The 15,858-nt window shown below is 41.3% G+C and overlaps 1 protein-coding gene across 1 annotated transcript in view; it reads right to left on the bottom strand.

Moving 5' to 3' along the window:
• The window catches only part of LOC135105955 (uncharacterized), a 52,730-nt gene extending 37,852 nt beyond the window's left edge, over nucleotides 1-14,878 (bottom strand). Inside the window, 7 exon segments of the mRNA XM_064014694.1 lie at nucleotides 912-1,022; nucleotides 4,590-4,608; nucleotides 4,610-4,801; nucleotides 9,503-9,533; nucleotides 13,560-13,692; nucleotides 14,100-14,119; nucleotides 14,802-14,878. Of these exon segments, the coding sequence (XP_063870764.1) occupies nucleotides 912-1,022; nucleotides 4,590-4,608; nucleotides 4,610-4,801; nucleotides 9,503-9,533; nucleotides 13,560-13,692; nucleotides 14,100-14,119; nucleotides 14,802-14,878 (583 nt within the window).
• Nucleotides 14,879-15,858: the final 980 nt, after the last annotated feature.

The raw sequence follows: 15,858 nt of genomic DNA, 5'->3' as shown, positions 1-15,858 counted from the left end.
TGAGTTCTGAATTATTTTTCCCATGATCACTTACAACTTTCCAGACGCATCTTTTGTATACTAATCTTTTAAACAGCTTAGTGGACAAGAGAACACAGAAAAATAATGTCTCCCTTCCCTTCTTTATTTTTCTGTGTCCATGCAAACAGTTATCACATTAATCTGACCGTAGTAATTAGAGTTAACAGTCGAAATTCGGTAAAAGTGATGTTCGTACAAGATAAACAGCATTAATGAGTGCAAATATTCTTCTACAGTGTACATTTTCTCACGTGTCTCATGTGTCGGTGGCACTGTGCAGATTTTGGTTAAGTCATGGCTACCAGTCTTCTCTCCGCGGCTGAGTTTGATGTTTAATAGATTCAGTCTGTGATTGGAGTCGCTCTTGCAATTCGTAATCTTAGTGGTGTATAATGAATGAATTTGCTTAAAGAGATTTGCTTGCCTGTGCGAGATACAGGATACTATACTTATTTTTGTAGTTAACTGATTATATTTTTACTGTGAACTAAGAATATAGGAATGGGAAAAACAAAAAAAAAAAAAAAAGTGTTAATTTGCCGCTTCCTCAAGAAAAAAATAAAACAGAGAAAAGATAGTTATAATATAGTTCCATGGACATTTGTTTATTGTCAGTCACTCAGTCACATATATTTAAACACAACTGCTCAATCTCAATCAAACTCCCTCACAAATTTACTGACTGACTGACTCATTCAATCATTTATACCCCTTCACTTATCATTCCATCACCACAACACTATTTGACAGACTGACTCACCCATCCATATAAACACACACTCTCCCTCACTCCTCACTCAATCACTTACAGTCCTTCACTTACGCATTCAGTTCCTTAACAGACTCACTCACTCACACACCCTCCCTCCTTCCTTCCCTCCCCGACTGACCTGTGTCCACCTGGCAGATGAGAGTGAGGGAGGCGCCGAGTGGATAGGGGCCGATCACGCCGCTCACCTCCAGGCCCTCCTCGTTCAGGATGCGGATCTTCTTGGGCGGCACTGCGGAGGAGATACGGCAGGTGAGTAATGTGCCAGGCGTGGGATAAACACAAAGGAATACAAAGGAGGACAAACAGCAGGATCAGCAACCAGGATAGGAGAGTGGGAGATGAATAGAATGGACTCAGTAATCAGGTCGTTAGTGCTGAGTCATTAGGGAGATTTAAAATAAAGACTAGGCACGCATGTTTCACACAGGGACTGCCACGTGGAGACCTGATGGCTTCTTGCAGCTTCATATATTGTATAAATAACCTACTCTCTCTCTCTCTCTCTCTCTCTCTCTCTCTCTCTCTCTCTCTCTCTCTCTCTCTCTCTCTCTCTCTCTCTCTCTCTCTCTCTCTCTCTCTCTCTCTCTCTCTGTAGTAGTTTATAATAAAGAGGAGAAATGAGGGAATGAGTTGAAGAAAGAAAGAGGATGAAAGTTAGCAATTTTGTGATATTATTATTATTATTATTATTATTATTATTATATTCTCTCGAGGTGAAGTTACATGGATTTTAAGGGTATTTTTTTTTTTTTTCTACGGTTCTAGTGACAGATCAACAAGATTTCTACATTATTAACAGGAAACGCACTATTGAGAATCCGGCTAATCATTTCTGTGACCTTTGATGACGCGATGTGGTGAGAGAGCAAGGCGCTTCATCATACTGGCCATGGTATTTTATTCTCTTCTTTACAATTTCACTCTTTTATTATTTATCATCATTACTGCACGGTTTTCTTCAATATCTGTGAATTTAACAGAATATTTATACAGTACGTGCTTTCTGTCTCTTTTTATATATAATAGAAAATTAATTTGAATTTTACGTGAGTCGGGAGTTTTTTGAAAAGTTTTAATCACGGGGGAAAAATATATATGTGTATATATATGAAATTGTTACATTTATATGATTCTTTTTTTATTCTCTGTTATCATTCAGTATCGTATTGATTCACCAAATGATTCGTAGGTAAAAAGAAAAAAAGGAAAAAGTAATATGCGTGTTTTCATTACCGCTTTTTTTTATTCTCTTTGTTATCATTCTATCTTTCAGTTCTATTTTTCTCTTTCTCATTGTTTTTTATTATTATTTTTTTATTCTGTGTTGTGTTTTTTTATCATTCTATTTTTTAGTCCTTCTATTCATCCTTTTATCTATTTCAGTCCTATTCTCTTTTGTTATTCTATTTTTTCTATTTGTATTTTCATTACTTTACTGTTCTTTTTGTTATTATTCAACCTTTCAGTCCTTCTATTCTCTCTTTGTCCTTCTTTCCATTATTCTTTTACTTCTTTCCATTATTGCTTTGTCATTCTATTTATTATTCACTTTTTTATTTAATCTCCCCATTCTGTCTTTATCATTTTTTTTGGTAGTCATTTATTTATTCCTTCCATTCTCTCTCTGTGTCACCTGTGCACTGCCCTCATTAACCTTGGCCTTTGACTCAGCTGCAAGAATGAAAAACAATGCTTATGAATAGCAGAGATATTCATGGTACAGGGGTTTACTAAAGCTCAAAGGGAGGCTCAGTTATCATCCAAGCCTACCTGTGACGGAGTGTGGAGTGGAGAAGGGTGTCGTCTGGAGTGGGGTGGGTTTAGACTGGGGTAACGTATAAAATGGATGAGTATTTTGTATGTTGAGGGGTTTGAGTGGGAGGGATGTGGAGTCGAGTGGGTGTAGAGTGGGTTAGGGTAGGAGTGGTGGAGTGGAATGGGCTTGGAGTGGGTAGGGCGTGGAATAGTGGGTACTAGATAGGTTTACAAAGGATTATATATGAATACAAGCAGTCGGTTTGAGCTGGAAGGGATGTGGAGTGGAGTGGAGTGAATGTGGATAGGGTGTGGAATAGTTAGATACTCTGTATAGTTTTCAAGTGGCATTATTTATCTATTCATTTGTTTATTTATTTATTTATTTATTTATTCATTTATTTATTCCTGATGGCTATTACATTTTCTATGTTCTTGAGTGTTGAAAGTAATGACAAACACACACACACACACACACACACACACACACACACACACAGAGAGAGAGAGAGAGAGAGAGAGAGAGAGAGAGAGAGAGAGAGAGAGGTGCAGCTGCCTTCATCACCTTCCCTCGTCGTCAGCTAATGAGTAAAAAAACGCCCACACATCAAAAACCATCGAAATTAATCACCTGTGAGCTACTTAATTAAACTACCTGAGGAGTAACCGCGCACCTTCCTGCACCTGAGGGACGAGGGGAACACCGCTACGCCGCAACACCAACAAACAAACACACCACATTCCCACTACTCTAACACAGAACCACAGTTCATTTTCTTTGTTACCCGTTTTTTTTTTTTTTTTTTTTTTTTTACCATTTCTCTGTTTCTCCTTTCCTTTTATTCATTTTCTTTAATAATCTTCTTACTTTCACTTACCTGCTTCCCTATCCTCACAACACCATAATAAAAATTTCTTTCTCTCTAGTTTTTTTTCATCATTCCTTCCTCCATTTCCTCCTTCACCTATTTCAATCTTTTTTTCAGTATTCATCTACCTATTTTCACTTATTCTTCTTCCAAATCCTCTATCAAACCACCCACTTTTCCTTACATGCCCCTCCTCTCCTACACTCTCTCATTCTATCTATTTACGTGCATAAACCTCCTCTCTTTTTCCCCCTTACGCCTCTTTCATCGTGTCTTCTCTCCCATGTGTTCGTTGGGTGAGGGGAGGAGCAGTTTAGTGAAGGGGAGAGAGGGGTAGGGGCTGGCTGGGGGTGGTGCAGAGGTCCCCAGGTGCATATGAGGAGCCTGTGCCATCAATCCTGTGCTCACAGTAACGGGAGGTGGTAGGAGGTGGTAATGAGGGGAGGGTCAGGGAGGGTGAGAGGTGCTAGTGGGGCAGGGACACGTGATGAACTGACAGAAATAAGGATGGTGATGACTCATAAGGCATACTTGCACACACACACACACACACACACACACACACACACACACACACACACTTATGTCTCCCCTCTTATTCCTAAATCATCTCTCTTTCCCCTCTCCTCTTCCAGCCTGCTTTCCTTTTTCCCCTCTCACTTCCCACTCTTTCCCCGTCTCTCCCTCATCTTGTTTCCCTGTCTATTTTCCTCCCTAGTCTCATTTCCTCCCTTCCCTCTGCCACTTGGAATTGTAAAAGATGGGGGGAAAATAGGATATTAGCACTCCAAGTCCCATCAAAAGCAAATTAGCAATAATAACAACGGAAACACACTCATATACACACACGCACATTTCCTTTTTCTGGCCACCTTGATAATGCAAGAGTAAATTAGTACTGTCTTCAGTCTTTCATCTCTTTCACTGGTAAACTCTGGTAGTCTCTCTAGCTCTGTTTTCTTCTTTCCTATGACTTTAACTATTTCAAAAGAGAGATATCAAGACACATCGGTAGCTAATCTGATCTTTTTTTTTTTCATTTCAGTTTGTTTCATTTTTTTGAGAGGGGCATTTGAGTGGACAATATTTTTCCCTTTTTTTTATGTCTGTGTGTTTGTTCCTTTGGCTTGTCTCCTTCACACACACACACACACACACACACACACACGTACCTATAACCTCGAGCTGCACGCGCTACGTTCCTGGTGGGAGAGGAGCGGAAGTCCACGCGGCATCGGTACTCGGCGTGGTCTGAGGCGTTGACGGGCTGGCAGCACCAGGCCGGGCGGCTCCGAGGACATGTCGAAGTAGGCGCGAGTCCCCAGCATGTCCTTGTCCTGCCAGTGCCGCCCCGCCCTCGATCAGGCCACTCCGCCCGTCGATGCTGTGGAGGAGAAGAGAAAATAGATAGAGTGATTGATAGGTATATGCACAGATGACTTATTAGATTCCTATGATGCCTGTGACGTCAGCTCTTTCAGGTGGAAGAATTTAAGACACTTCTCATAATTCTGTATATTCTTTTATCTGTCACCTTAAAGCACTGGCACCTTCAGTACGTCTTCTCTTCTTCTTTATTGTGGCCCTCTCTTTCATTAAAACATTGATTGATTAACTGATAAATGCACATGCTGGCAGATTGGTATACAGTATATATTCAATAGGAAGTTTAAAAAGATTAGACTTATGGATGGAGTGATAGTGGCAATAGGAAGGCATGTTTTATACTGCGACTGTCACGTGTAGACTAGATAACTTCTTGCAGCTTCCCTTATTTTCTTGATTTTCTTATGTTATTATATATTGGTAGACTGACTGAATATACTAGGAGAAGGAGGAGGAGGAGGAGGTGCTTGTTGCTTTCGGTTTTGTTGTTACTTGTGTTGTGGTTCGTGTGAGGATGAAATGACACACTCACTTCTCAACCAATTACCGTGGCAAGACCTTGTGAGTTTAAGAGTACTTTCGACCACTCGGCCCGGGTCTATTTTTTGTTATGTCTTTTCTCATTAAATCTGCTGTAATCAAGTGTATCTTAGGTGGTGCGTTACTTGCTGTGAGTGGCTCGTGTGGACACTTGCTTGGTTTGTATTTGGCTCTACAATAATAGGATCATATAGCGGTCATACGGACCCAACTGTGATATTTTGTGTGTGTATGTGTGTGTGAGAGAGAGAGAGAGAGAGAGAGAGAGAGAGAGAGAGAGAGAGAGAGAGAGAGAGAGAGAGAGAGAGAGAGAGAGAGAGAGAGAGAGAGACAGTGATGAGTTAATTACAACATACCAAATAAAAAAGAGAAAAAAAAGTTTAGAAAAACATGTGTTGAAGGAGACACTCAACATACCATCTTCATTATCACCTCGTGAGTTGTACTTAGCAGTGCATTCTGTTCTCATAATCACTTAATTAATTAAAAACAGAAAATAGAGCACATTGACCTACCCATCCACAACCACAACTAACCACTAATCCATTCAGCCATCCATCTATTGCCCACTACCCTCCGCTAACCTTCTTACTCATTCATACTCGTCCACCCAACCACTTAGCCACCCATCTCACTTACACCAAACCCACCATCTTTTTTAATAATGGAGTTGCCATTGTTTTGATATTTAATTTATTATTGGAAAAATATAACAAAGTATAATCTATAGTAAAATCAAGTCTAGCTGTGTTTTTTTCTTTCTTGAAAAAAAAAAAAAGCATCATTGTCAATTTTGGATTTTCTTAATCAGCGCCTAGGATTGTTTTGGTATTTAATTTAAAACTTTAAAAAATATAAGAAACATATACCAAGTAACAGTTTCCAATAAAATCTAGTCTAGGAAGCTCGTATTTTCAAATTTAGAATAAATCCGTTGCAGGATTTGAAAAATTATTTTCTTTATACGACGAGGAATTTGTGTTTTCTTTATTTACCAGGAAAGTAAATTTTTTTTTTGTATTCAGAATATGTAAATATAATCTAGTCTGGCTGTGTTTTCTTTCTCGATATTATATTTTTTTTGTGGCGCCGTTCGTAAAAGTTAGTGTTTTTCGGAGTTTTCGTTATTATTACCGAGTTCGGTAATCTTTTTATATTTTGGGTATTAGTTAAAGTATATGGCAAGTCAGAATATGTAGTACATTCTAGTCTAGGCGTCTTCTTTCTTCCCGTGATTTTTTAAATGAATTTACGTACGTATACATAAGGGCCGAGAGGCACATTTTCCTGCCCCCCCTCCTGTATGTACATCATTATTTAGCTAAACTTTCGGGTATTAAGAGACTCATACGTGAAGGAAAGCCAGAATTAACTACGAAAATAGATAGTATAAGCCCCAAAAATGCCTGAAATAAGGCTTAAATCTATTAAAGGGTGAAGTTCCGTTGAGAGCGCAGGCCATGAAAACATCAGGACTCAGACCGAGACCTTCCCTCCTCCCTCCCCTTGTCTCATCGTCAATATTTCCCTTAATTTCCAGGGGTTTTCCGAGTATTCCCAAGTTTGTGTATGTGTATGTGTGTGTGTGTGTGTGTGTGTGTGTGTGTGTGTGTGTGTGTGTGTGTGTTTGAATGGCTGAGTAATTTATTAAGTGAATGAGTGGATGAAGAAACGGAGGAGTGAGTGAGAGGGTGGAAGGTGGGAATACCAGGAGTTAGGCTTGACTGCTTGCATCAAGTCAAACTCTTAATCCCCAGGTGTAGCGGCTCCCTCCTTCAAAATTTCAGGCGCTAATCATCAAAATATATAAGTAATTATATTTATAACTTCATAATGTGATGGCTGCCATAGCTATTTACATATACGAGGCCTTTTTGTGTGTGTGTGTGTGTGTGTGTGTGTGTTTGTACCTTCGTTTGCTTTTTAGTGTTTCTTCGACTCCATCAGTTCTCAATCATCCATTCTCTCTCTCTCTCTCTCTCTCTCTCTCTCTCTCTCTCTCTCTCTCTCTCTCTCTCTCTCTCTCTCTCTCTCTCTGTAAGTGGATTAGTGGACGAAGGACGGATATATGAGGAGATGAATGTATGAAAGGGTGGATTAGGGAGGGTAGCTAGATGGGTGGATTAATTGGTGTGTGGATGGATGAATTTTTGTGTGAATGGATAAGTGGATGGATTAGTGGGTGATTGGATAATTTGGTGTGTGGATGGATATTTGACTGGATGGATAGATGAGTGAATAAGTGGATGGGTAAGTCCAATGGGCGTGTGGATGAATGGATGGATGGATTGATATGTGGATGGAAAGGGTGAGTGAGTGGATGATTGGATTATGGATGGATGAATGGGTTGTAGTATGTGTGGGTACATGGGTGGATGGGCTAGTCAATGGGTGGATAGGTGGATGAGAGGGTGAATGGTTGTGTAGATAGGTGGGTGGATGGATGATTGGGTGGGTTGGTGGATGGGTAGATAGTAAGTGGATGAGTGTATGAGGAGGTGGGTGGATGGATGATTGGGTGGGTTGGTGGATGGGTAGATAGTAATGGATGAGTGTATGAGGGGATGAATGGATGGATCCGCCCAGTACCAGGTGAATAGTAGGGGTCGTGTGTGTGTGTGTGTGTGTGTGTGTGTGTGTGTTTGGTTGTGTGATGTGATTTCTTTTCATTGTTTAGTATATTTCTCTCTCTCTCTCTCTCTCTCTCTCTCTCTCTCTCTCTCTCTCTCTCTCTCTCTCTCCCTCTCTCTCTCTCTCTCTCTCTCTCTCTCTCTCTCTGGTTAATCTTGCTTCTCTCCTCCACCCAAGCCCCAGTTTATAAAAAGAGCGAGGATTGAAAGACAGAAGGGGTGAAGGTACAAAGTGTAGGAAGGAAGGGTGTTACAAAGAGAGAGAGGAGAGAGAGAGAGAGAGAGAGAGAGAGAGGAGAGAGAGAGAGAGGAGAGAGAGAGAGAGAGGGAGGGAGAAGAGGTAGGGAGAGGAGTGGTGATTCATGAGAGGGTAAGAAGAGAGGGAAGAGATGATAGACGAGGGAGGCAGTAGTAGTAGTAGTAGTAGTAATAGTAGTAGCAGTAGTGATAGTGGTGGTAGTAGTAATAAATTCACTGTTCTTTTAACACTACAAAGCTATATCATGAAAGAACAAAGGAAACTCGCGTACGCAGAGAACCATAGAGATAAAGAACGTAGAGACGAGAGGGAGAAGTAACAGAAAGCCCAGGAGATATAGAGGGAAAAGTACAGCAATACGAGGGTGAGGAGAAAGAGACAAAGTAGAGGAGTTTTTTTTTTTTTTTTTTTTTAAGTAAGCGTGAGAAAAGGAGGAAAAGTTTGTGAATTCGCTCGAGACAAACAAGAAACTTAAAGCGGAAGGGGAAAAAGAAAATAGAAAAGAATAATAGAAAAGTGATGAATATAAATAACAAAATCCGACGCTTCTCTGTTTGTAAGAGAGAGAGAGAGAGAGAGAGAGAGAGAGAGAGAGAGAGAGAGAGAGAGTGAGAGTGTGTGTGTGTGTGGTGTGTGTGTGTGTGTGTGTGTGTATGTGTAAGACAAAGACTTGAAAGATTTTGTTATTTTAGGCAGTAAATATTTAAGTCTCTCTCTCTCTCTCTCTCTCCTCTCTCTCTCTCTCTGACGATTAAGACATAGGGCGGTGTTCGCTCCCTTCATGTGAAGATGATAAATGATAGGGTGCGGTGGATAAGGTTCCTCTCTCTCTCTCTCTCTCTCTCTCTCTCTCTCTCTCTCTCTCTCTCTCTCTCTCTCTCTCTCTCTCTCTCTCGTTTTTTTTTTAATAATTTGAAGTGATTTACTTACTTTACTATTACTACTACTGCTGCTACTACTACTACTACTACTACAACAACATCAACTACTGCTGCTACTACTACTACAACAGTCAACTACTGCTGCTGCTACTACTACTACTACTACTACTACGCAATCCACTGCTAATACTCTTTAGCGCGGGAGGCTTTCGTTGTTGTGTTGCTTCCTAAGACTGTTACTACACATAATATAATATCTTTATTGTATCACACCCCCTGATTTCTGCCATCACCTCACTTCCCTATACGAATTTATTATACCTTTGTACGCTTTTCCTATATAGTTTGTTGGTGAACGAGTCATGACACACTGTTTTGCTTCCAGATACCTTGTCACTCCCTGGCTGCCTGACGCTTGCTCTAAGAGGGTGTGAGAGGTAAGGTGTGTTGTGTGTTGGAGTGTTACATTGTTGATGGTGTTTGCATTTAGAACAGGTAATGTACGGTATATGATTATAGATTCATCATTATTACTGCTAACGCTTATTCTGCTGTTGTTGTTACTGCTGCTACTGTTACTGCTACTATTACTACTAGTAGTATTACTACTACTACTACTACCATTACTACCATAACCACAAACTGTATCACCACCAGTACCATTATCACCGCCACTGCCACTATCATCACCATTATCACCGTCAATTCACCATTACTGTCCAATCTATAACACACACACACACACACACACACACACAACAAATCTCTCTAAACCCAGTACCCAACCATCCAAACATCCATCCTTCCATTCATCCATCACACATCATATTCACGGCCACACATTTCCACTATCCACACAGGTGACCTTTGCACCTCTCTCAGTGTAAATATTCCTGCTCCCGCCGCGCCGCTCCGTAACACTACACTGAACCATGATCTGAAACACAACTGCGCCGCATCTCCACTACATTCAAAAGGCTTTACTAAAACTTGAAGCTTCGTGGGTTTTATAGTGTGTTTTATGGTTAAAGTGAAAAATTAACATTTCTACATTTTTAACAAGAGAAACACCCTTGAGAAAACGGCTAGTCATCTCCGTGGCCTTAGAAAATAGTCGTGGTGAGAGGGTAATGAGTTTCAGAATATGGGAAAGGGCGGGCTTGTGATTACACGCCCACGCCTCACCCAGTGCAGGTATGCTAGGTAAGGGGAGCAGCATGCTGTGTACGGGGCGCCGCTGCCTCCCCCAAAACAAACATACTAATTGGAATTCCGCGCGTTAGAGAGAGAGAGAGAGAGAGAGAGAGAGACGATCATGACCTTGGCTTTGTAAAGGTTCATTATTTGTTTGTTTCTATTCATGGAAAAGGGATTTGAACATGAAAAAAAAATATAGAACATTACAACGTAAGGCAAGCTGCAAAAAAGCCATCAAGCCTTCACGTGGCAGTCATTGTATGAAACATGCCATCCCACCATCACTATGCTATTAACTATGGACTAACAGCCTGATTATTATTTAGTCTATTCCAGTCATCTCCCACTCTATTTGTAAACCACTTTCACATTTTAATCTAACTTTATCCAGCTTCAACTCTGCATAATCCTGTGTGTGTGTGTGTGTGTGTGTCCAGTAACGTAACGTAACAAACAGATAACATCACACAAACCGATAGAGTTCTTATATTTTATCTGTTAAGGACTCTAGAGCATCGTTTTTAATAATCACCAGCATTTCACCTTCTTATCTGCAGCTCCACTCAGCGATAAGACCAAGGGCGTGACTTTGGCGCCTGACAAGAGATGCCACTTAAAAAAGGAAGCCATTGGGAGCAGATAAGATTAAAAAACACGGGTGCGTTCTTAGCTAGTGGAGGTATTAATGGAAGGCTGCAGTGTTGATAAGATTAAATATTGCTTCCCACGCTTTTATCATCAAGGGATGCTGGCGAAATGTTTCTATTTTTGTTTTTATTTATATTTCGTGCGTTGAGAGCAGGATGTAGCGGAACGGAAACTGCACGCACTGAATTGGGTTTTTTGTGGTGTGTGTGTGTGTGTGTGTTGTTTTCTTCGTTTCATTGTTTAATATGTTTTCTCTCTCCTCTCTCTCTCTCTCTCTCTCTCTCTCTCTCTCGTACAATAAAACAAACATTGCCCCAGTGGTTGCACAATCTATGTAGTTTTTAATTGTTGCCATAAATGTTAAAAGAAATACGAAAAGAGTAGAGAGAGACAGAAAGAAAGGGAAAAAAAACTGAAAACTGCAGATGTGGAACTGACATTCACTTCGATATAAAACGATTAAATTTACCATTTTCGGGTCAAAAAATGAAAGCAAAAGGAAATACAAACACAGACAGTATTTTTTCTTTATTTATTTATTTTTTATATTTTTTTTATGAATTCTATAGGAAAGCGAATGCGTCAAGAATTTTTCACGCGTTCCTATTTTTGCCTGCAATTTTTCCCATCAGAGAGAGAGAGAGAGAGAGAGAGAGAGAGAGAGAGAGAGAGAGAGAGAGAGAGAGAGAGAGAGAGAGAGTCTGTGTGTGTGTGTGTGTGTGCGTGCGTGCCTGCTCTTGTACAGAACAATTAAGGGAAAGGTGAGGGACAGGACGAAGACAGGAATGAAGAGGGTGAAAGTGAAATGAAGAAGCATACAGAGGTAGGGGGAGGAGGAGGCATACCGAGGTAGGGGGAGGAGGAGGAGGAGGAGGAGAAGAAGAAGAAGGACGTTAATTGCAGGTAGGAAGTGACAAGGATCTTTTGGCTGAGTCTGAAAACATAATTGATGTGGAGAAACGACAGAAGTTTGGATATGAAAACTTTGGCTAAACTTTGAGACGTCCGTAGAAAAGCAATGGAGAAAGAGAGAGAGAGAGAGAGAGAGAGAGAGAGAGAGAGAGAGAGAGAGAGAGAGAGAGAGAGGTTATGGCAAGGTAATGAAGAAAGTTACGTATTGCAAGATCCTGTTGTGGGGAACGAGTCATCATTACTAAAGGGAGGACGTGACCTTACTTGCTGCCTTTAATTTACTAACTTACCTGTGTGTGTGTGTGTGTGTGTGTGTGTGTGTGTGTGTGTGTGTGTGTGTGTGAGAATCTTTGGAACCATATTGTTTTGAAAGTCGGAGTAGAACTTGGAAAGATCGAGTACCGCTGCGGGAGACACTTAGCGGCGAGAGAAAGTCTTCGGCGAGGTAGAAAAATAGTAGAAAACTGAAGAAAGACCTGCTACTTCGGATTTTTCCCTGCGGTTTTGCGTTTTTACGACTTTTCACGGTTTTCTGTGCGAGGACGTGAATACAGTGTGTGGGGAAAGAGGAATATGAATGAAGGTTATGTGAATTCCTGACTGACGAGTGACATGGCGGGAGGAAGGGACGGAGAGGGGAGGTATGAAAAAAATGCACGAGTTTCTCCTCGAGGTTGTTGTTTTTCGCGGTGAGGGGGAAGGGAACTGACAGACAGACAGACGGACAGACATACGCACAGGAGCAAATGACCCAGTAGAGACGAACGGAAAGGGAATAAAACTGAATATAAAAGAGATAATGAAGCAAATTGAAGAGAATTGGTTAAAAACTGAAGGTCATATGTCGCAGAATTATAAAATTGCATAAAAATATTAGTAATGTTAAGATGAAAGATACAAATAACAAGAATAACTTGCAGTCCAGATTTGTAAGAATAAAAGTAAATAAATGAATAAAGACTACAAACTACATTTTAATCGAGTTGGGATTAAAATGAACTGATTGCTAGTGAGGAAGCGGTACTGACCTCAAACAAGGAAGCGAAACAATAAAACAATAAAACATTCATAATGACGAACAACAAAATCCAACGAGATTAATAAAAAACGACAATAATAGAGAAGCAATAGAAGTAATAATTAGTGTAATGGCGACACATCAAGGGACTCGTAAGCAATAACAATGATACGGAAGGGTAGTAATGAGGAGCAATAGTAAAGGAGAAATGGTCCAGGTAATGACGGAAAGACAGACAGACTGGTGTTATGAGAGCGTGTGTTCTTTCCGTGTTATTGTTGTGTGCGTGGTGCTGATGGTGGTAGTGGTGGTGGTGGTGATAGTGGTGGTGATGTGGTAGTGATAATGATGGCGGTGGTGGTGGTGAGAAACAGTACGCGTTTTACTTAATCCCAGAGAGAGAGAGAGAGAGAGAGAGAGAGAGAGAGAGAGAGAGAGAGAGAGAGAGAGAGAGAGAGAGAGGGGGGGGGGCGCCGAGTGCATGTTAAAGCTGTTTTCCTCTAATCAGAAAGACAGCAGCTTATTTTTCTCGTCAACGCTGAACCGGGAAAACGAACAAAATAAACTCACAAAAACAGTGAAAAAGGTGAATGTATCGAGGCTCTAAATGGTAAAGACACTCTTGGAACCACCTGCTGGGGAGAGAAAGAAGAGAAAGTAGAACTACTCACCTGTAGATGGGCGTCCCCGTGGCGCCGTGGTAGAAGAGGACGAGGATTGTAGCGTCAGTGGGCACGGGTGGGGATACGTCGCAGGGAAGAAGCACGCGGCCGCCCTCCACCGCGAACACCACCGAGAGGGGACCTGAAGGAGGCAAGGAGGAGAGTGGTTAGTGGCTGGCATATGTCAGCGTTTGCCCCGACATAACGTGTTAGGACAGGACCGTATTCCGAAATACTTCTGCGCTACATCTCCACTGCTTTCAAAAAGCTCTAGTTGGAGTGACAGGTTTTTTTTTTTTTTTTTTTGGTTATTTTCATGTTTCCAGTGACAGATTGAAGTGACACGTTTTTTTAGCGGTGTTTTTATGTTTGCAGTGACAGATTAACAAGATTTCTACATTATTAACAAAGGGAATAATCTTGAGAACCCGGTTAATTATCTCTGTGGTCTTGGGAAATGCTCGTGTTGAGGGCGAAGCGTTTTACAGAATACTGGTCTTTGTAGGATGTTTTGTATGTATATGTGCGTGTGTGTGTGTGTGTTGTTACGTGTGAGCATACACTGAACTCTAGGGGATGGACCACGAAGGGGTGTTGCTCACACTAACAATGGAAGGGTTAAAAGAAAAGAGAAAAGGAGACATTTTAACTGCTATTTAATTTAACTGCTATTTAATATCTTAAAGTTAACCCTTAAACTAAGTAACAATACAAAATTGAAGATTATTTAAGTAAGTAAAAGTAAGTAACAAGGAGTGGCAATCTGAACTGGACTGAATAACTTAAAAGACTAGTTCAGTAAATAACAACTTAAGCCAAGTTAGTAAATGCATATAGATACAAATTACAAAAATAAACACCTTTACATATACATAATAGAAAATAAATATAAATGTGTTTATGTGTGTGTGTGTGGGTGTGTAACACTGGTGTAACTCTTACCACCGCTCTCGAGTGTATATGAGGCTCCCAGCGTATGCCAAGGCGACCTCAGAGCTGTAGCGACCCTTGGAGGAGACTGAAGCTCGATGGAACTCCACCCCTCGTTATCGGCTTGGTAGCCTGCTAGAGGTCACGTATCCAGTATGCCTCAAGCTATACACGTGGCAGCGCCACGAGTTGAGAGGCAGGCACCTGGTTCCGTGGTAGAGTAGTCACGTGTGTGACAGTGTGTGTGTGTGTGTGTGTGTGTGTATGTTTAGCCCAGCTCCAGTAAAGGGTCCTTCGAGCGGCAAACTCCTGCTGGATTACGTCGGTGAATTTTCAGTGGAATTCCGGTTTGGCTTTAGGAGGACCCGGCAAGCTTTGGTGTGACGCGCCTCGCCCATCACTGCGACCACCGCCACCGCCACCACCGCCACGCCGCACGGGCTTGCCTGCCTCCGGGAAGCGATGTTATAAATAAATAAATAGACAGATAAGCGTGTGGTCTTTGGTTATGGCAGGACGCAGTATACCTAGTTACTTTGATGGTACTACTTTATTGGGGGATAATTATTGTGTGTGTGTGTGTGTGTGTGTGTGTGTGTGTGTGTGTGTAAATATTTTTTCCTACAGCCATAGAGGGAGGCAAGCAGCGGTGCAGTGAGGCAGACATGTATAAATACTTTTTTTTTTTTTACCAGTTAGTAGTTTTCTCGTTTTCCAGTGTACTTTTTTTTTGTTTGTTTAATTCCTATTGATATTTTACCTATTGCTATCTCTCTCTCTCTCTCTCTCTCTCTCTCTCTCTCTCTCTCTCTCTCTCTCTCTCTCTCTCTCTCTCTCTCTCTGTGTGTGTGTGTGTGTGTGTGTGTGTATGGTGTTCGTTGACTACAAGTGTACTCGTGCGGTGTCTCCCTAGGCTGATGGCTTGTCACCAGGGTGGAGGGCCTCTCCACCCTAGATTACCGCCACTCATCTCACAACCATTCCACACTACGGAGGAGACTGGCCAGGGCGTTGTGTGGAGTCGTTCTTCCAGTGATTTGTTCGCTGCCGCCCATTGTTTGTAGTGCACCTCAAAAAAAAAAAAAACATATATTAAGAGAATATTGTGTACTTTTGCATGCTCACGTTGTTTCCAGTCACCATTCCACACACCCAATCATCCAGACACGAAACATCATCGTCATCATCAGCAGTAGCAGCAGCTCAACTTACTAATGCCTGATCACCCGTTGTGTTAAGTCAGACAGCCAATAAGCAGTCGGCTATTCAGTCATTCAGCCAATCAGGGAGTTAATCAGACTTTCATTATCTACGTTAATTAGACCGTAACTTAAGCTAGCCATGGAATCTGCCACGGAACTGACAATCTACTACGAAT

The sequence above is a fragment of the Scylla paramamosain genome, chromosome 1, assembly GCF_035594125.1.
Source record: "Scylla paramamosain isolate STU-SP2022 chromosome 1, ASM3559412v1, whole genome shotgun sequence".
Taxonomy (NCBI): Eukaryota; Metazoa; Arthropoda; class Malacostraca; order Decapoda; family Portunidae; genus Scylla; species Scylla paramamosain.
Note: the sequence above shows the minus strand (reverse complement) of the source record. Positions and strands in the feature narration are given on the sequence as shown.